The 20,513-nt window shown below is 41.7% G+C and overlaps 1 protein-coding gene across 2 annotated transcripts in view; it reads left to right on the plus strand.

Moving 5' to 3' along the window:
• tln1 (talin 1) overlaps positions 1-20,513 on the plus strand; it is a 135,978-nt gene that overhangs the window by 35,287 nt on the left and 80,178 nt on the right. For both annotated transcript variants that reach the window (XM_031802434.1, XM_031802435.1), the window contains exons 3-8: positions 9,610-9,772; positions 16,387-16,484; positions 17,209-17,338; positions 18,037-18,192; positions 18,703-18,845; positions 20,170-20,297. In XM_031802434.1, the coding sequence (XP_031658294.1) occupies positions 9,643-9,772; positions 16,387-16,484; positions 17,209-17,338; positions 18,037-18,192; positions 18,703-18,845; positions 20,170-20,297 (785 nt within the window). In that variant the 5' untranslated portion in view covers positions 9,610-9,642. The remainder of the gene's footprint in view (positions 1-9,609; positions 9,773-16,386; positions 16,485-17,208; positions 17,339-18,036; positions 18,193-18,702; positions 18,846-20,169; positions 20,298-20,513) is intronic.

A 20,513-nucleotide genomic window follows, 5' to 3' on the forward strand; every position in this document is an offset into this window, starting at 1 on the left:
CCTGTTGTTTATGAAGCATGTGACTAAGAACATTTTTAAAAGCATCTATATTGTTAAACAGTTTTGGAATGCCTGGCTGCCCTTGGCAACCATATATACGTGTCACTGTGTAGGTAGAATGTCATTACCATGATGGTGTTTGTGATAATGTCCCTTATCATTCAAATGGCAGGTGCAAAGTGCACTGTGCTTTTTTATTTTATTTTACGTTTGTTTATGTGTAACTCTGTTGTTTTTGTCACACTGCTTTGCTTTATCTTGGTCAGGTCGCTGTTGTAAATGAGTGGCACTTTAAAGTAAATGTACTGCTGTATGCTAATACCCTTTATATAACATCCTGACCTAGAATGCAAAAACTGTAGCAAGGCATTTTGGAATTGATTTTCATGCTTTATTTGAACTGGGGAATGTACCAAACCGAAGATGAAGCATTTAATGTGTAGAACCATCATAATAACATTTAACAAATCACGTTTTATGTCCCCCTGCCCTACCCTGACCACCACGTTCAAAATATTCTGCACATGACAATGCAGAACAAAAACAAGAAGTGAAACTGAAATACATATCACCACAGAGCGTCCTCTGCTGTATTCTCGTCGCTTGTCAGCTCTCAAGCGGCTTTTTGTGCATCTATTTTCAGTGGTGGGTTTTCATGAGAGGGACAGCTACATTCTTTGAGTGGGGTTGAGGTCACTGTCTCAAGAATTTTATATTTTTTCCGGGCCAGAATGTAGTCTATTTTTGACCAAGTCCTTAGCCTTAGTCTCTGCCTCCATTCTGGACCTCTTCCAAATGGTTCATTGTCCAAACAGTAGTCAGAGAGAAGGACTGCCACTGTAGTAAATGTCTACAAATGAACATGGCTCCAGATGATTTGGTTAGCATGTGGAACTGTGAAGACACGCTCCCTCTTAATTCTACTTTTTCCCTGTAAAAATGTCATTGTTCAAATAGCTTCCATTGTCAATCCCCAATCTTCTTAGATGTTCTCTGAACTTAATCGGTGAACAAAGGCTGGTTGTGTGGGCTAGTCTTTGAACTTTGTGAACTCTTTAAAGTTCCCATCCTAATGGTGTGGTACATCGCTTGCCTCAAAAAAAAATGTTTCCCATGTTTAAGGAACAACTTGCAGTGCACGCGCTCTATCTATGTTCCTTGTAGCAGGCATGTACTATGCCTGTGAGAAATGTAGACTGAAAGTAGTGCTGCCTTCCTCAAACTCAATAGCATTAGGTAACCTATATCCTACAGAATCTCACCCAGCAGTTGCACCTTGCCACTAGACCGTAGAAGAGCTAGTGAGTTGGCCTGGGCTGGTCTAAAGGATCAGACGCATCGAAAAATCTGAGTGCCAATAGGTACTTACTTAGCACTTAGTGCCGTATTCTTCTTGTCACTTCTGTCGGAGGTTTGTGCTCTCTAATTGTCTCAAAGTCAATTTCTCGCCCACTGACAAGCATTGCGATTCTAAAAGTAGAAACGGCAGGTTCGTCAGTACACCGTTGGTACAGAGCAGGGACGTACTTTGTTCTTGCAAGAGAAGGAACGACCTCCTACTGTTATAAATGCCTATCGGAAGTCCGATTTCTCAGTGTCTGTACCAAAAGAAATGGAGTCTGGAACACACATATTGCTGCAGCATGGGTTCGAATCCGGCCTGCTGCTATTTCAGCAGCATCTCTTCTGCCTTTCCTCTCTATCTCTATCTAACCCAATAGCGGGGACTGCTCCATTCCTTAATAAAAAACTAAATGACAAGTGCTACTGAGAATGCAAATACAATCGCTCTGTATACAGTGCATTTTTACAGTGGAGCTGTCAAAACGGAGGTTTAAGGGGCGACAGCTAAATTACTGGTATTTCATGTCATTTTTATATCTCGTGTAAATCTGGGATGCATTTGGTATGTCCAGTAAAAACACAGTTACAGCCAACTCTTAAAGACGTATTCTTCTCAGGAATTTTGACTGAAAACCAGAGAACACACACACACACACACACACACACACACACACACACACACACACACACACACACACAGCTTGTCCTTTATTGTATTGGACACAGTCACTTATTTATACTGGTGTAAATCACTGCTTCGAGTAGTAATAAAATAATACAGCCAAACTTCATACACATCTTGTAACCTCCTATTTAATGAAAGTTGAACACTGCTATAAACCTCTGCGTTTCATACAATGGGTTTACGGTCTGAGCGTCTCACACACTCAACGGCCAGAGTGACGTTCTAATTAAGACTTTGAATATTCATATCATTACTCATCTTATAATCCAAGTCCCAATTGATTGTGCAGAATGGTAATTTCTTGAGTCACTTTTAGACATGATGAAAAAGTAAATGGAGAACCATATATTTTGAAGAATAATCTCTGATTTCCCATAAAACTCAACTCAAGAAATGACCATGCTATTCAAATCCTAATGCTGTAAATGTGTTTTTGGCTGTTGTTCAGGGAACTCGGCATGATACTGAAAGCCAGTCAGTTTGACCGAAGTAGTAACCCCAAACTTTCAGCAGGCGTTCTATTGTAAGGCAGCAGAGACACCAGCAGGGATCATCAAAACCATCTCACCAAAATTTAAATGACCACATATATAATGTTTTTCATTGATCCATCTGAAGGGCTTAGCTATTGGAATATGATGGATGTCATTGTGCTGAGGTTTGGTATTGGTGCATTCCTAAAGGAACATAATGCTCGATATAGGGCATGTTGCTGCAGGAGCTAGGTTACAAAACCATGTGTGGGAATACATACATACTCATTGATATCTACAGTACCAGTCAAAAGTTTGAATAATAGTCAGAATAATAGTGGAGAGAATGATTTATTTAATATTTTATTTCTTTCATCACATTCCCAGTGGGTCAGAAGTTTACATACACTCAATTAGTATTTGGTAGCATGACCTTTAAATTGTTTAGCTTGGGTCAAACGTTTCAGGTAGCCTTCCACAAGCTTCCCACAATAAGTTTGTTTGAATTTTGGCCCATTCCACCTAACAAACTTGGTGTAACTGAGTCAGGTTTGTAGGCCTCCTTGCTCGCACACACTTTTTCAGTTCTGCCCACAAATGTTCTATAGGATTGAGGTCAGGGCTTTGTGATGGCCACTCCAATACCTTGACTTGGTTGTCCTTAAACCATTTTGCCACAACTTTGGAAGTATGCTTGGGGTCATTGTCCATTTGGAAGACCCATTTGTGACCAAGCTTTAACTTCCTGACCGATGTCTTGAGCTGTTGCTTCAATATATCCACATAACTTTCCTACCTCATGATGCCATATATTTTGTGAAGTACACCAGTCCCTCCTGTAGCAAAGCGCTGCCACCCCCGTGCTTCACGGTTGGGATAGTGTTCTTCGGCTTGCAGGCCTCCCCCTTTCTCCTCCAAACATAACGATGGTCATTATGGCCAAACAGTTCTAGTTTTGTTTCATCAGACCAGAGGACATTTCTTCAAAAAGTACGATCTTTGTCCCCATGTGCGGTTGCAAACCGTAGGCTGGCTTTTTTATGGCGGTTTTGGAGCAGTGGCTTTTTCCTTGCTGAGCGGCCTTTCAGGTTATGTCGATATAGGACTCGTTTTACTGTGGCTATAGATACTTTTGTACCTGTTTCCTCCAGCATCTTCACAAGGTCCTTTTGCTGTTGTTCTGGGATTGATTTGCACTCTTCGCACCAGAGTACGTTCATCTCTAGGGGACAGAAGGCGTCTCCTTCCTGAGCGGTATGACGGCTGCGAGGTCCCATGGGGTTTATACTTGCGTACTATTGTTTGTACAGATGAACATGGTACCTTCAGGCATTTAGAAATTACTCCCAAGGATGAACCAAATGTTGGAAAAAATTACTTCTCATGCACAAAGTAGATGTCCTAACCGACTTGCCAAAACTATAGTTTGTTAACAAGACATTTGTGGAATGGTTGAAACACTTATGTTGGAGTCATTTAAAATTTGTTTATGTAAACTTCCGACTTCAACTGTACATACATACATGCATACATGCATACATACATGCATACATGCATACATACATACATACATACATACATACATACATACATACATACATACATACATACATGCATACATGCATACATACATACATACATACATACATACATACATACATACATACATACATACTGCTTTATTCATTTTCCTCATTTTCTAATTTAACTGTAATATTCTGTTTTTTTATTGTTCCTGTAGGCTGTTGCCATAGTAATAACCAAAAGATACCTGTATATACATATGTACAGTATAGTGTATATACACAATATATCCCAAAAATATTTTGTAGATTCTACCAGTTCTTGATCTTCAGAAATCAAGTGAACTCAGTGCAGTAATCACTTCAGTGTCCTGTCTATCTACAACAAGTCATTTGACATGATGAGTAGGCCTCTTGCCATAGGAGCCTCTTCAACACTGCAGCTGTGAAGCGGGTGTCAGAATCCTGCCGTAAACCACCCTCTCCCCTTAATATAGAGTGGGGATTGAGCCCCTGGAAGGCTGCCAGCCAGTCTGTCTGTCTCCCCACCACACACAGCCGTGCCAGTGCCAATAGACCGAGACGGACCACACTGGGAGAACGGGGACAAAACTCGACAGAGAATGTGCTTCTGATTGGCAAATGAGCTCATGGGGGTCTGATTAGATTTTTTACATTTTTTTTATATATTTAACCTTAATTTAACTAGGCAAGTCAGTTAAGAACAAATTCTTAATTATAATGACGGCCTAGGAACAGCGGGTTAAGGCAGAACGACAGATTTTTACCTTGTCAGCTCGGAGATTCGATCTAGCAACCTTTCGGTTACTGACCCAACGCTCTAACCATTAGGCTACCTGCCGCCCCCGATAATACCGTGTCTACTATTTAATACCATGTCTACTATTGCTAGATTCACACAATAGTTCCGACCCCAACCGTACTGTGCTGGTTTGGATATCTTCTTTGGACATCGTCATTTCCATCACGGTTACAGCGCAGTTCGGCTCGTCTCTGCTCAGTAGTGTGAAAATTGTACCTGTGTGTGTTTTAGGGATTTAAAGCACTTACTCAGAGGATAACCTCAATCTTCACAGTTTGGATTCCATTTTGATAAAACTACGTGGAATTCGCCTCAGCTCACAGCGGGGGATGGGAGTGTGAGGTGTGAATTGCTTCCAGCTTTGTGCTTGTGAAACAACATTTAATTGGATCTTGATGTTCAGTTCAACATTCTCTGCGTTCTGCCAGAGCCGAATATCGTCAGTCGTATTAATCATATTTTGATTATCTGTATATGTTAACCTACTGGGACTTGACATTCTTATCACACGATTTGAACACGGACATGAGTATTGATCTATCTAACGACATGAGTTTTCATGAATAACTGAGTCCCAAACGTCACCACCGTCCCTTTTGTAGTTCACTACTTTTGATAGAGGCCCATTTCATGTGATTTAACTCATGATGTGTGTTGCTATTGGCTTTTTACCTTTTAGTCATTTAGCAGATGCTCTTATCCAGAGCCAGTAACAAGAGCAATTAGGGTTGTGTGCTTTGCTCAAGGGCACATTGACAGATTTTTTTCACTTAGTTGGCTCAAAGATTCGAAACGGCAACAGTTCGATTACTGGCCTAACGCTCCTAACCACTAGGCTATCTGCCACCCCTTACAGTCAGACAGTCATTGTTAAAATGGTTGATCCTCACCCACGCCAGCAGTCAACATGTTATGACCTAGGTGCTGTTTCTCTTTCTGTCGGTGTCGTGACTGTGAAACTAGCTACTGTTCGTGTCTGTGCTGTCATCACTGACCGGTTATAAATAAGTGGTTTGAGCTCAGTCCAGAGTCTAGGCCGAGGGTCAAATCACTCTTGCTACACAGAATTATTTTTATATAATTATTCAGCTGAGGTGTTCTCCGAAATGCTTCGTAAGTTGATTCACTGGTCAAATGCGAGACACATGCGGATGCGAAGTATGTCTGTCTGTGTCTGTCTGTGTCGCTGTCTGTCTGTGTCGCTGTGTCTCTGTCTGTAGCTGTCTCTATTTCTCTGTCTCTGTCTTTTTCTGTCTGTGAAGAAAACTCTTACAGTGGCCCATGAGTACAACTCCGAGCCCTTTCTCAAACCCTCTCTCTGGCCCTGGGACTAATGGCTCGCACACATCGCACCGAATATGGATGTTGCATTCGTCTGCCCTGTTTTAGGAACCACCCACTGTAAGACGTGTGACTACCAACATTTTTCACACGATTCTACATGTAAAATTGCACGCGGTTCTCAAAATACGCTGAGAGGGGCTTGGTACTCTTGGCCAGCAGACGCTATTGGTGTCGGAGCCCATCTAGGCAAACTTTGACGTTTTACAGCTGAGGTAGGCTACCAACACCCGACCGACCACAGGCAGAGTCTATTGTCCTGCGGCAATAGTACTGTTTGTCCATTTTGAGATGCTGTAGCCAGTATATTCTTCCTTTTTAAAATAATACAACTCAAGAAATATGTAATTAATTTTGACGGTTTTGCCGAGGAGATCTTCGTGGCGCAATTTTATATCTAACTAAGATGTTTAGTGTAGTATTTTTCAATTTAAAAAATGTGCATGAAAACGTGTGGTCTCTCGTTGAGTGAATCTCTACTGTTAACCAATCACCGACGAAGGGGCAGAGACTTTATTGAATAATCTCTGTTAACCAATCACCGACGAAGGGGCAGAGACTATTGAAGAATCTCTACTGTTAACCAATCACCGAGGAAGGGGCATAGACTTTCGGCTCCGAACTTCGGCTTGCCTCTAGAAACGATGTTGTGTGCCTGAACATCTGAAAAATCCTCACCAATGATCAAAACCAACAAAAACATCTCAAAATGTTGTCATAATATATGCATGAACTGTTCTGAACTGTTTCAATCAAATCAATCAATCAAATGTATTTATAAATCCCTTTTTACATCAGTTAATGTCACAAAGTGCTATACAGAAACCCAGCCTAAAACACCAAACAGCAAGCAATACAGATGTAGAAGCATGGTGGCTAAGGAAAAACTCCCTAGGAAGGCAGGACCCTAGGAAGAAACCTAGAGAGGAAGCAGGCTCTGAGGGGTGGCCTCAGACTGGCCGGGAAGCATACGGACGCCTCTAGGGACCAGGTTACCAGGGCCTAGCCTGGTGTTGGAGACCCCAGTCTGTCACTGAACTCTTTGTCAAGTTGAAGACAACTTCTAGAAACTCCTGTCTACCTCAACTCACATCTGGACCATTTCATTCTGCTGGACGCCCCTGACTGGTGTGTCTTTGACCCACTACCCTGTGTGTGTGTGTGTGTGAGAGAGAGAGTGTGAACTGGCACCTCTTTCAGAGACCAGCTGTTGGTGTTGCTCTTTTTCAGTATGTTTGTTTGTTCTCTCCTCTTTGTCTAGAGAAGGACGTTGCTGATCAAATAAAATGTATTTATATAGCCCTTCTTACATCAGCTGATATCTCAGTGCTGTACAGAAACATTGTTGAGATTGTAATGTGGTGTAGAGAAGTGATACTAGAGATGGTGTAAATAGGACTGGAGAAGTCTGATCACATACTCCTCCTCCCTGTGTTGTAATGTGGTGTAGAGAAGTGATACTAGAGATGGTGTAAATAGGACTGGAGAAGTCTGATCACATACTCCTCCTCCCTGTGTTGTAATGTGGTGTAGAGAAGTGATACTAGAGATGGTGTAAATAGGACTGGAGAAGTCTGATCACATACTCCTCCTCCCTGTGTTGTAATGTGGTGTAGAGAAGTGATACTAGAGATGGTGTAAATAGGACTGGAGAAGTCTGATCACATACTCCTCCTCCCTGTGTTGTAATGTGGTGTAGAGAAGTGATACTAGAGATGGTGTAAATAGGACTGGAGAAGTCTGATCACATACTCCTCCTCCCTCTGTTGTAATGTGGTGTAGAGAAGTGATTCTAGAGATGGTGTAAATAGGACTGGAGAAGTCTGATCACATACTCCTCCTCCCTGTGTTGTAATGTGGTGTAGAGAAGTGATACTAGAGATGGTGTAAATAGGACTGGAGAAGTCTGATCACATACTCCTCCTCCCTGTGTTGTAATGTGGTGTAGAGAAGTGATACTAGAGATGGTGTAAATAGGACTGGAGAAGTCTGATCACATACTCCTCCTCCCTGTGTTGTAATGTGGTGTAGAGAAGTGATACTAGAGATGGTGTAAATAGGACTGGAGAAGTCTGATCACATACTCCTCCTCCCTGTGTTGTAATGTGGTGTAGAGAAGTGATACTAGAGATGGTGTAAATAGGACTGGAGAAGTCTGATCACATACTCCTCCTCCCTGTGTTGTAATGTGGTGTAGAGAAGTGATACTAGAGATGGTGTAAATAGGACTGGAGAAGTCTGATCACATACTCCTCCTCCCTGTGTTGTAATGTGGTGTAGAGAAGTGATACTAGAGATGGTGTAAATAGGACTGGAGAAGTCTGATCACATACTCCTCCATCCCTGTGTATTAGGAAAGGCTGATTTGAAATCCATCTTTAGCTACAGGCGCCCTCACATCACTGCACGTTGCTAGGCAACCCAAATAGATTTACCCTCGGAACTTAAACTTTCAACACCTTCCCCTAAATTCTGAGATTGTTTTGAGGGATATTTTTCACAGCAAATGGGGTTGTTTTTCCCTATTGGTATTAAATGTATTCTTTCATTTAGTATGGTACTGCTTTTGATTACTCAATTGACGTAATAATCAAGCCACAGATGTTCTGTTGATGCTATTTTCAGAGGTTCCCAATTCAGTGTCCACTAGATATTTCCATGTACTGTTATCTGTCCCTGAGACAGTTCTTCTTTTCTACTAAGGCCCCTTTTAGACCGAAACTGCAACTCGTGTAAAGTCCCCTCAGAGAGGAGGAACTACATGCCGGAAGGAGGGTTATTAGTGAAGCACCACAGTCTCCCACTCTCTTCCTAGTGAACAGGAGGAGGGTTAATAGTGAAACACCAGTCTCCCACTCTCTTCCTAGTGAACAGGAGGAGGATTAATAGTGAAACACCAGTCTCCCACTCTCTTCCTAGTGAACAGGAGGAGGGTTAATAGTGAAACACCAGTCTCCCACTCTCTTCCTAGTGAACAGGAGGAGGGTTAATAGTGAAACACCAGTCTCCCACTCTCTTCCTAGTGAACAGGAGGAGGATTAATAGTGAAACACCAGTCTCCCACTCTCTTCCTAGTGAACAGGAGGAGGGTTAATAGTGAAACACCAGTCTCCCACTCTCTTCCTAGTGAACAGGAGGAGGGTTAATAGTGAAACACCACAGTCTCCCACTCTCTTCCTAGTGAACAGGAGGGTTAATAGTGAAACACCAGTCTCCCACTCTCTTCCTAGTGAACAGGAGGAGGGTTAATAGTGAAACACCACAGTCTCCCACTCTCTTCCTAGTGAACAGGAGGAGGGTTAATGGTGAAATGAGAGCTCTGTCTTAAGTTATAAACATAATTATGTAATGCTTCATGAATGGTGTTGTCTTTTAACCTTTAACCCCCTGTCCTGTGTGTGTCCCCTGCTGTCCCTGCAGGTGTAACGGCGGTGGAAACTGAGAGCGGCAGTCATGGTGGCCCTGTCACTGAAGATTGGTGTGGGGAACGTGGTGAAGACCATGCAGTTTGAGCCCTCCACCATGGTGTACGACGCCTGTCGAATGATCAGGGAAAGAGTTCCCGAGGCACAGCTAGGCCAGCGTGAGCACACACACACACACACACACACACACACAGAGAACTCAGACACAAACACACACCATGCCGATACACACTCTTATACACATATAGTGCCTGTGAATTTAGTCATGTCTATGCCTACACCACGTTCTAGTTGTTGTTGTTTTTCTTACAGGTCATTTAGAGTTCACCAAGAATAATTTTGTCTGTGAAGAACTAAATATTTTGTTTAACTAATATCGATTTAAATTGTGATTACATGGCCATTATGTGTGACTCAAACTTAAATTGAAGTTTAATTAAAATCCAGGAATAATTTCACTCTTGTCTAAAGAATTATCGTCACTGTCAAATGCAAATGAGTGCAGGCATAGGCATCACTAGTCTGAAATGGGCCAATAGTGTATAACCCAATGTGTAGCTGTTAAACTATTCAGTTTATCAGTCCAGTGCAGCTTCCTGGGATGTTGACAAACTAGAGCCTCTGTCTTTCAAAATCACTCATTTGACAACAGGAGATTAGATAGGAATGATGTATGCAGAAGGGATCCAGAAACAAGCAATCTGCTGTAGCACAGGCCAACAGACCAGCACTTCTCACTAAACCAATACTGACAGGGAACTATCTATTACAGACTTGAGCAGCTGTCTTTAATAACACCCAATACGACAACAGGAAACTCAGAGATGATAACTGTGTGTCTTGTAGGGCCAGGAATCGCCAGGGACCTCACCATGTACAATATGTTTTGCGATTCTTATGAGTCTATATGTATTGCGTTTTGATGCTGAGATTTGTATTTTGCGATTCAAAGTTATTTTTTATAACCAACCATATTGCTTTTTATTTCTTATAACCAAACATATTGCTCGACATACAGTTTAAATACACCTTAGCCAAATATATTTAAACTCAGTTTTTCACACTTCCTGACATTTAATCCTAGTACAAATTCCCTGTTTTAGATCAGTTAGGATTACCAGTTTATTTTAAGAATGTGAAATGTCAGAATAATAGTAGAGAGAATGATTTATTTAATATTTTATTTATTTCATCACATTCCCAGTGGGTCAGAAGTTTACATACACTCAATTAGAATTTGGTAGCATTGCCTTTAAATTGTTTAATTTGGGTCAAACATTTCGGGTAGCCTTCCACAAGCTTCCCACAATAAGTTGGGTGAATTTTTTGCCCATTCTTCCTGACAGAGCTGCTGTAACTGAGTCAGGTTTGTAGGCCTCCTTGCTTGCACACAATTTTTCAGTTCTGCCCACACATTTTCAATAGGATTGAGGTCAGGGCTTTGTGATGGCCACTCCAATACCTTGACTTGGTTGTCCTTAAGCCATTTTGCCACAACTTTGGAAGTATGCTTGGGGTCATTGTCCATTTGGAAGATCCATTTGCGACCAAGCTTTAACTTCCTGACTGATGTCTTGAGATGTTTCTTCAATATATCCACATAATTGTCCTACCTCATGATGCCATCTATTTTGTGAAGTGCACCAGTCCCTCCTGCAGCAAAGCACGCCCACAACATGATGCTGCGACCCCCGTGCTTCACGGTTGGGATGATGTTCTTCGGCTTGCAGGCCTCCCCCTTTTTCCTCCAAACATAACAATGGTCATTATGGCCAAACAGTTCTATTTTTGTTTCATCAGACCAGAGGATCTTTGTCCTAATGTGCAGTTGCAAATCGTAGTCGGTTTTTGTTTATAGCGGTTTTGGAGCAGTAGCTTCTTCCTTGCTGAGCAGCCTTTCAGATTATGTCGATATAGGTCTCGTTTTACTGTGGATATAAATACTTTTGTACCTGTTTCCTCCACCATCTTCACAAGGCTGTTGTTCCGGATTTGAATTGCACTTTTCGCACCAGAGAACGTTCATCTCTAGGAGACAGAACGTGTCTCCTTCCTGAGCGGTATGACAGCTACGTGGTCCCATGGTGTTTTATTGTTTGTACAGATGAACGTGGTACCTTCTGGCATTTGGAAATTGCTCCTAAGGATGAACCAGACTTGTGGAGGTCTGCAATTTTTTTCTGAGGTCTTGGCTGATTTATTATGATTTTCCCATGATGTCAAGCAAAGAGGCACTGAGTTTGAAGGTCGACCTTGAAATACATCCACAGGTACACCTGCAAATGACTCGAATGATGCCAATTAGCCTATCAGAAGCTTCTAAAGCCATGACATCATTTTCTGGAATTTTCCAGGCTGTTTAAAGGCACAGTCAAGTTAGTGTATGTAAACTTCTGACCCACTGGAATTGTGATAAAATGAATTTTAAGTGAAATAATCTGTCTGTAAACAGAGAAATTTGTGGAGGAGTTGAAAAACGAGGTTTAATGACTCCAACCTAAGTGTATGTAAACTTCTGACTTCAACTGTCAGAGAGACGAGAGAGCCATGAGAAAACCAGTTTTCATCAGTCATGGAAATAGTGTTCCCTATTAAAAAGAAGATAGAGAACAAGCTGTAAAGGAAAAATACTGGAATTTTGATGCAGGTACAGAAAACGAGTGCAAAAATAATATTGCAATATTGCCAAAAGCGATACGATATATCGTAATTTTTTTTAACGACATGTAACTGTGTTGATTTCATCCCCCATCTCTTGAAACTCTGCAGTAATCCAAATGGAATGCATTCTAAATTACACCCTATTCCCTATGTAGTGCACTACATTTTGACTAGAGTCCAATGGGAGCCCTATGAGCTCTGGTCAAAAGTAGTGCACTACATAGGGAATTGTGTCACTTGGGATGCAACTAAGCAATTGCAGCAAACGTTGTGAAAGCAAACGATTTCATGCCTCCACTCCCATCTTTCCTCATACTAACATTTCTGTGTCCATTCCAGTCCTTTGTCGTCTTCTCATTGAATACTTGCCATGAAGTTGATTTCTCTGAGGTCTTGAAGGGTTGATGACTTTTACTGAGTGTCATTATGGCCTGCTCAACCTTTCCATGTTAATATTTCCATGTATGACTGCTGAGCAGATGCAGTGTTGATATGAGAAGGAGGATATTTCAGTGATCCAAGGATCTGGAGAATGGAGAATTCTCCCTTTTGCATCTTTAATGGTCCAAGATTTTGTCATTCTTCTCCAAGAGTCCCTCAGTCTTCTCCAATATTCCCCCTCCCTCTATTTCAAGATTCCCCTCATTCTTCTCCAAAATTCCCCCTTCCTCTTTCAAAATTCCTTAATCCCCATATCATCATCTTATTGCCATAACAGCTTAATGATGCAGACTGGTTGGAATTCAAAAGTATTATCACTGTCGGTTTTTAGACTTCTTTGTTGACATCAGTTTCAGGCCAAAAAATACCTTTTTGGTTCAGTGAAAAAACTGGAGTGAGAAAAAATATCTTCAGGAAGCCCAGAAATGTCTCAAATTGAGTGTAACAAAGACAACTGCGTCCCTTATTGAAAGGAACCTCTCCTTCTCTGCTTTCCAATGTGCCTCGGTTAGGGGTTACGTACGAAGCTGTGTGCTGTTACGTAAGTGATTCTCTCTGACTGCAGTGGACAGACTCGCTTCCCTGTCTCAACCTGTGAGTAATTTTCCACTTTGGGAGCGAGAGAGAGAGAAAAAAAAGAGGGAGAGACGTGTCTTGGCCAACATCAACAGCTAATATGGAATGTTCAGTGTCTTAAATGGCCAGATTCCTTTAGCCCTGGCAAGCTGTGCTAGCTAGGCACCTTTCAGGCAATAGAGGACAGGAAGTACCGTTTTGAAACTTGGCTATAATCCAGTTAGTGCTGAGCAATTTTTCCTTTTTGAGGTTGGTTCGATTTATTGAAAAGGAATCGCTGTGTTTTTGGTTTCTATAATTAAGACCAAAAAAATAAAAAATGAAATGCACAATGCATTATGTGGGTTGAATGCTGTAACACAGAATAAAAGTCCCATGATGGTAGTGACTGTCCATCACTGATTATCACTTATTAACCATCATTTATTCACATTACTTTATTGAAATATTTCAGTTGTTGACTGCTGAATACCAACTATCAATCACTTAGATCATGTGTTTTTCTTTATTTTTTACTATTATCTACATTGTAGAATAATAGTGAAGACATCAAAACTATGAAATAACACATTTGACATCATGAAGAAACCAAAAAAGTGTATTTGATATTTCAGTTTCTTCACAGTAGCCACCCTTTGCCTTTGACAGCTTTGCACACTCTTCATTCTCTCAACCAGCTTCATGAGGTAGTCACCTGGAATGCATTTCAATTAACAGGTGTGCGTTGTTAATTTGTGCAATTGCTTTCCTTCTTAATGCGTTTGAACCAATAAGTTGTGTTGTGATAAGGTAGGGGTGGTATACAGAGAGAGCCCTATTATGGCAAGAACAGGCTCAAATAAGCAAAGAGAAATGACAGTCCATCATTACTTTAAGACATGAAGGTCAGTCAATAGGGAACATTTCAAGAACTTTGAAAGTTTCTTCAAGTGCAGACGCAAAAACCATCAAGCGCTATGATGAAATGAATGGCTCTTGTGAGGACCGCCACAGGAAAGGAAGACCCGGAGTTACCTCTGCTGCAGAGGATTCATTAGAGTTAACTGCACCTCAGATTGCAGCCCAAATAAATGCTTCACACAGGGTTCAAGTAACAGACACATTTCAACATCAACTGTTCAGAGGAGACTGTGTGAATCAGGCCTTCATGGTCGAATTGCTGCAAAGAAACCACTACTGAAGGGCAAGAATAAGAAGAAGATACATGCTTGGGCCAAGAAACATGAGCAATGGACATTAGACCGGTAGAAATCTGTCCTTTGGTCTGGAGTCCAAATTTGAGATTTTTGGTTCCAACCGCTGTGTCTTTGTGAGACGCAGTGTAGGTGAGCGGATCTCCTCGTGTAGTTCCCATCGTGAAGCATGGAGGAGGAGGTGTGGGTGTGCTTTGCTGGTGACACTGTCTGTAATTGATTTAGAATTCAAGGCACGCTTAACCAGCATGGCTACTACAGCATTCTGCAGCGATACGCCATCCCATCTGGTTTGTGCTATCATTTGTTTTTCAATAGGACAATGACCCAACACACCTCCAGGCTGTGTAAGGGCTATTTGACCAAGAAGGAGAGGGATGGAGTGCTGCGTCAGATGACCTGGCCTCCACAATCACCTGACCTCAACCAAATTGAGATGGTTTGAGTTGGACCGCAGAGTGAAGGAAAAGCAGCCAACAAGTGCTCAGGATATGCGGGAACTCCTTCAAGACTGTTGGAAAAGCATTCCAGTTGAAGCTGGTTGAGAGAATGCCAAGTGCACAAAGCTGTCATACAGGCAACGGGTGGCTACTTTGAAGAATCTCAAATATAAATATATTCTTTTTTTTAACACTTTTTTGGTTACTACATGATTCCATATGTTATTTCATAGTTTTGATGTCTTCACTATTATTCTACAGTGTATAAAATAATACAAATAAAAACCCTTGAATGAGTAGGTGTCCAAACTTTTGACCATTACTGTATATACATGCAGTGCATTCTGAAATTATTCAGACCCCTCGACTTTTTCCACATTTAGTTACGTGACAGCCTTATTCTAAAATGTAATAAATAGTTTTTTCTCCTCATCAATCTACACACAATACCCCATAATGACAAAGCAAAAACAGGTTTTTGGTACCCTTCCACAGATCTGTGCCTCGACACAATCCTGTCTCTGAGCTCTACAGACAATTCCTTCGACCTCGTGGCTTGGTTTTTGCTCTGACATGCACTGTCAACTGTGGGAACTTATATAGACAGGTGTGTGCCATTCCACATCATGTCCAATCAATTGAATTTACCACAGGTGGACTCAAAGTTGTAGAAACTTCTCAAGGATGATCAATGGAAACAGGATGCAGCTGAGCTCAATTTCGGGTGTCATAGCAAAGGATCTGAATAGTAATGTAAATAAGGTATTTCATTTTTTAAATATATATATATATATATATATATGTATGTATGTATGTGTGTGTACATTTCTAAAAACCTTTTTTCACTTGGTTATTATGGGGTATTGTGTGTAGATTGATGAGGGGAACAAAAGATTGAATCAATTTTAGAATAAGGCTTTAACGTAACAAAATGTGGAAAAAGTCAAGGGCGTCTGAATACTCTCCAAATGCAGTGTATATTGATCACGTATTTACATCGCACAGAAAATGCACTCTATAGCTCTGGGGAAACTGTGCATTGAGTTCACAGAAGAAAATATTAAATAAAATGTAATTCAGATAATTGAACCAACGTTGGTCAATTAGTGGTTTAAAAAACTAAACCGAAGCACTAAATCCAGTAGAAATAGTCCAGCTGATATCGGTGTGGTGGCACAGTTTCCTGTCACTTGTTGACGTGTTACCTTCTCGTTTGTTTCCAGCTGACTTAATGCACCGATAAGAACGCTTTTAATCCACACAGTATTTGTTCTATATGTTGGAATTACGTCAACTAATCCAAGATGAGACCCTTTGACTCACTCAATCCAGGGAAAGAAACGCCTTCAGATCGTATCACTTACACACACACAACCAGAAAATCCCCCCAAACCCCCTCCTCAAATCCCTCTCAAGCCTTCTCCTCAATCTCTAATACCCTTTCTCTAATTTCTCTTCCAGCCAATGACTATGGTCTGTTCCTGTCTGATGAGGACCCCAAGAAAGGCATCTGGCTGGAGGCAGGCAAGGCCCTGGACTACTACATGCTGAGGAATGGGGTGAGTGAGTCAGTTGGTCTCCCTGTTCAAGTTCTTTTTAGAGCTGTGCTCATGAAGTTGAGGTGGTCAGGAAAGAGCTATAGGGATCTTTTGAGAAATATCGGCAGTATCTTCCACAACATCTTACGGAGACGTCGCCAACAACTGTTGTCAGCGATAAAAATCATCTTTTGTTTCTGTTACCTATTTGTTGTCGACTCCATGGTAAAGCTGCACCAGTGACGACTGGGTTAGAAAGTCTGAAACCTAAACTTGTCCGAACGTGCTGTATTAGACACTACAATGCATATCAATCACAAAAATACCCAGATCTTTTTTTAAGGTAAGTTAGGACATACTGTATAGTCAGTCAGTCTGAACATTGGTACGATGACACTAATGATAATATCCACATGGTTGTCCTCAGTTGGTAAGGCATGGCACTTGCAACTCCATAATAGTGGGTTCGATTCCCAAAAGCAGCCAAGCGTGAACAATTCATACATGCATGACTGTAGGTGGCTTTGGATGAAAGCGTCTGCTAAAGGTAATATTATGATGCTAACAGTTCTACGAGGGATGTAGCTAGCTAGCTATCTGAAGTTCCGTCTAATGATTGTGAATGGGGTTTATAATTAACACATGACTAATACATGTCTAATACATATTAATGTGCCCTCTGAGCGAAACACTTAAAAAATATGGATTTTAAATAATATTGTTGTCACTGGGTGATTTTTATCAGGACACTCTGGAGTACAAGAAGAAGCAGAGGCCCTTGAAGATCCGCATGCTGGACGGGACAGTGAAAACCGTCATGGTGGACGACTCCAAGATCGTCAGCGACATGCTTATGACCATCTGTGCCAGGATAGGTCAGTTTAATGATTTCGAGATGGGCACGTTTATTATAGGTCATGGCACAAAATGTAACGTAGGTTAGTTGACTAGCGGTAATTGGTGAATTGGGCTGAAAAGTCAGGTGACGGAAACATGCATTAACAGTTCATAACTTATCTCTCATGTCATTATAATGGTAATGTTATCGAGTCGTCATGAGTAAAGGGTCAACTCATAGAAGTCTAATGTTACTGCTTGATGATTTGCCACTTGTTCAACTAGTCAGATTTCCAGCTAAAACAAAGGCTCTTTCCTTGATTCCTCACATCCTCTCTCCTTGCCACCACCTCAAAACATATTGGAGGATAATTTTATTTTATATTTAATCCTTATTTTAGGGGATAAGTTGACTGAGAACACATTCTCATTTACAGCAATGACCTGGAGAATAGTTACCGGGGGGGGGTGAATGGGTCAATTGGGAATTTAACCAGAACACTGGGCTAAACACCTCTACTCTTACGATAAGTGCCATGGGATCTTTAGTGACCACAGAGAGTCAGGACATCCTTTTTTTAACGTCCCATTCGATAGACTGTACCTTAAACAGGGCGACGTCCCCAATCACATCCAAGGCCCCTCTCTTCTGACTTTCTCCTCCAATGAATGTAAAGGAAAGACAATATGAGTTAGAGCCAAAAAGTCCATTTGACTTTCAACACTCTTTGGGCAGGTATCACAAACTATGACGAGTACTCGTTGGTGCACGACATGGTTGAGGAGAAGAAGGAGGAGATGACGGGGACTCTGACAAGACGGGACAAGACTCTGATGAGAGACGACAAGAAGATGGAGAAACTTAAGCAGAAACTCCACACAGATGACGAGTGTAAGACACAAAGACACACAGACGCACGTACACACACACAGACGCACGCACAGATGCACGTACACACACACACACACACACGTACACACAGACGCACGTATAGACGCACAGATACACACGCAAATACACACGCACGCAAAAGTGTCCATGACAAGTGTCTCTTGTCATATTCAAGAAGAATATGGTGCCAGTTGTCATGTAAAAATGTATTTCACACGGGGAACATTTTGACGTGACACCAGTATCTCTATTGATGTATGTGTTTGTCCTTCAGTTTGAATGTCCATTAAGTTTCCGCTGATTCATTTATATTTTTGGGGCTTTGATTGACTGGCATCAAGTTGTTTTCTCACATAATTTACATTTAGTTGCATAAAAGTTGTAATTTTTTGGGTTTTGACTGTTTTATTGACATGATTTGCATAGATGAACATATATTCCCATTGAGTTGTACTGACTGACATTGAGTTGTATTGATTCCCATTGAGTTGTATTGATTGTGATTGTCAGTGAACTGGCTGGACCATGGGCGGACGCTGAGGGAGCAGGGTGTGGAGGAGACCGAGATGCTGCTCCTCAGGAGGAAGTTCTTCTACTCAGACCAGAATGTGGACTCACGAGACCCGGTCCAGCTCAACCTGCTCTACGTCCAGGTACGAACCGATACTCTTCGAAGGCAGTTTCCTATATAGAAATAATCCGGGGTTATTATAGACCCTACCCCAGAATGACCTCTGTTGGACAAATCCTGCTGGGAGTTGGGAAAGAAACCCAAGGCAGGAATGAGGGGAACAAGGTTCTCCTTGTAGGGGTTCATGTAGACCTGTCGGTGTTAATGATTGATCACATTCCAACACTTAACCTGAGGTGACCTAACCTGAGGTGACCTAACCTGAGGTGACCTAACCTGAGGTGACCTAACCTGAGGTGACCTAACCTGAGGTGACCTAACCTGAGGTGACCTAACCTGAGGTGACCTAAACTGAGATTATTGTATTTACCTCAAACCTTCCATTTCACTCATGCTTTGATGTCAATGGAAGATACAGTATGTCAGAAACGCTTTGCATTATAAGTTCCTATTCATGCCCTTAGTTACTGTACCAACATCCATTTCCATTGGTGTGAGAATGCACAGTTTCAGGAAGAACAGTTGAGAGTCACAGCTGGAGGCCAGCAGGCTCAAGGTGCCCATTGACGTGCCAGCCATGTTTTATGTCCTGAGGTGGCAGATGTCATAGTGGTGGTAGGGTGTCTTCTCCCAAGATCGCCTCCCAAAGTTTGAGGAGAAAAGGTTGTTCAGTGTGTGATTGTCTCATATAGACACACAGTGAAGGAGTGAACCTTTTGTCTTTGAGACTTTTTGCGATCTTCCACTCACAGAAGCTTGCTTCATCTTATTCTTTCTTAAGACTTCTAGTCTTTGTGTTCCTGCCAAAGACAGTAGTTCTTGGAGCTCTCCTTTCCCTGTTGAAACACAGCTGGACACGGGGGCCCAGGCCAATGCAAGCACTGCCCATGTGGCCTGCCTGCCTGCCTCTACCGGTTTTTGCCAGAGTACATCACAAAATGTTCCCAATAGTTCATGCTCCTGGTAATATGAAAACAATGAAACATTTGGACCAACAATAAAGTTAATTTATGGGTAGATTTTCTCGTCATTCATTTCGATGCTAGAACGGCATTAGATTGTCTCAGAAAGATAATATTTGATGATGTTATCCTTGGATGTTTTTCAGGGAAGTATAAGCCTGGTCCCAGACCTGTTTGTACCCCACCACAGAGTTAAGACCATTGATCGCAGGAGATCATTAGACTGGTCAATTGGACCAGCCTACGGAAAAATGCAAAACAGCAAAGTATTCTGTGTTTTTAATCTATTTTCCTGATCTGGGATTACTCCTGGCTCTGTTTGGGATCTTCCTTAATGACCGTCTTTGTGGATAATGTCTTTGGGATGGTCCTCTCCCTGTGCAGGCCCGTGATGACATTTTGAACGGCTCCCATCCCGTCTCCTTCGAGAAGGCCTGCGACTTTGCCGGATACCAGTGTCAGATCCAGTTTGGTGACCACAACGAGACCAAGCACAAACCAGGCTTTCTAGAGTGAGCACTGTTTATTGCATAATGCTATGTATATACTTTAACACGAATGACTCAAATATTTTCGATATATAACAAAGATGTATTTGCCTTTTAGCAAAAGCGGTTCACAGCACTGTGTGCATACATACAGAGCATTTTTGATGTAGTACATACAGAGCATTTTTGATGTAGTACATACAGAGCATTTTTGATGTAGTACATACAGAGCATTTTTGA

This window comes from Oncorhynchus kisutch, linkage group LG23, assembly GCF_002021735.2.
Source record: "Oncorhynchus kisutch isolate 150728-3 linkage group LG23, Okis_V2, whole genome shotgun sequence".
NCBI lineage: Eukaryota > Metazoa > Chordata > Actinopteri > Salmoniformes > Salmonidae > Oncorhynchus > Oncorhynchus kisutch.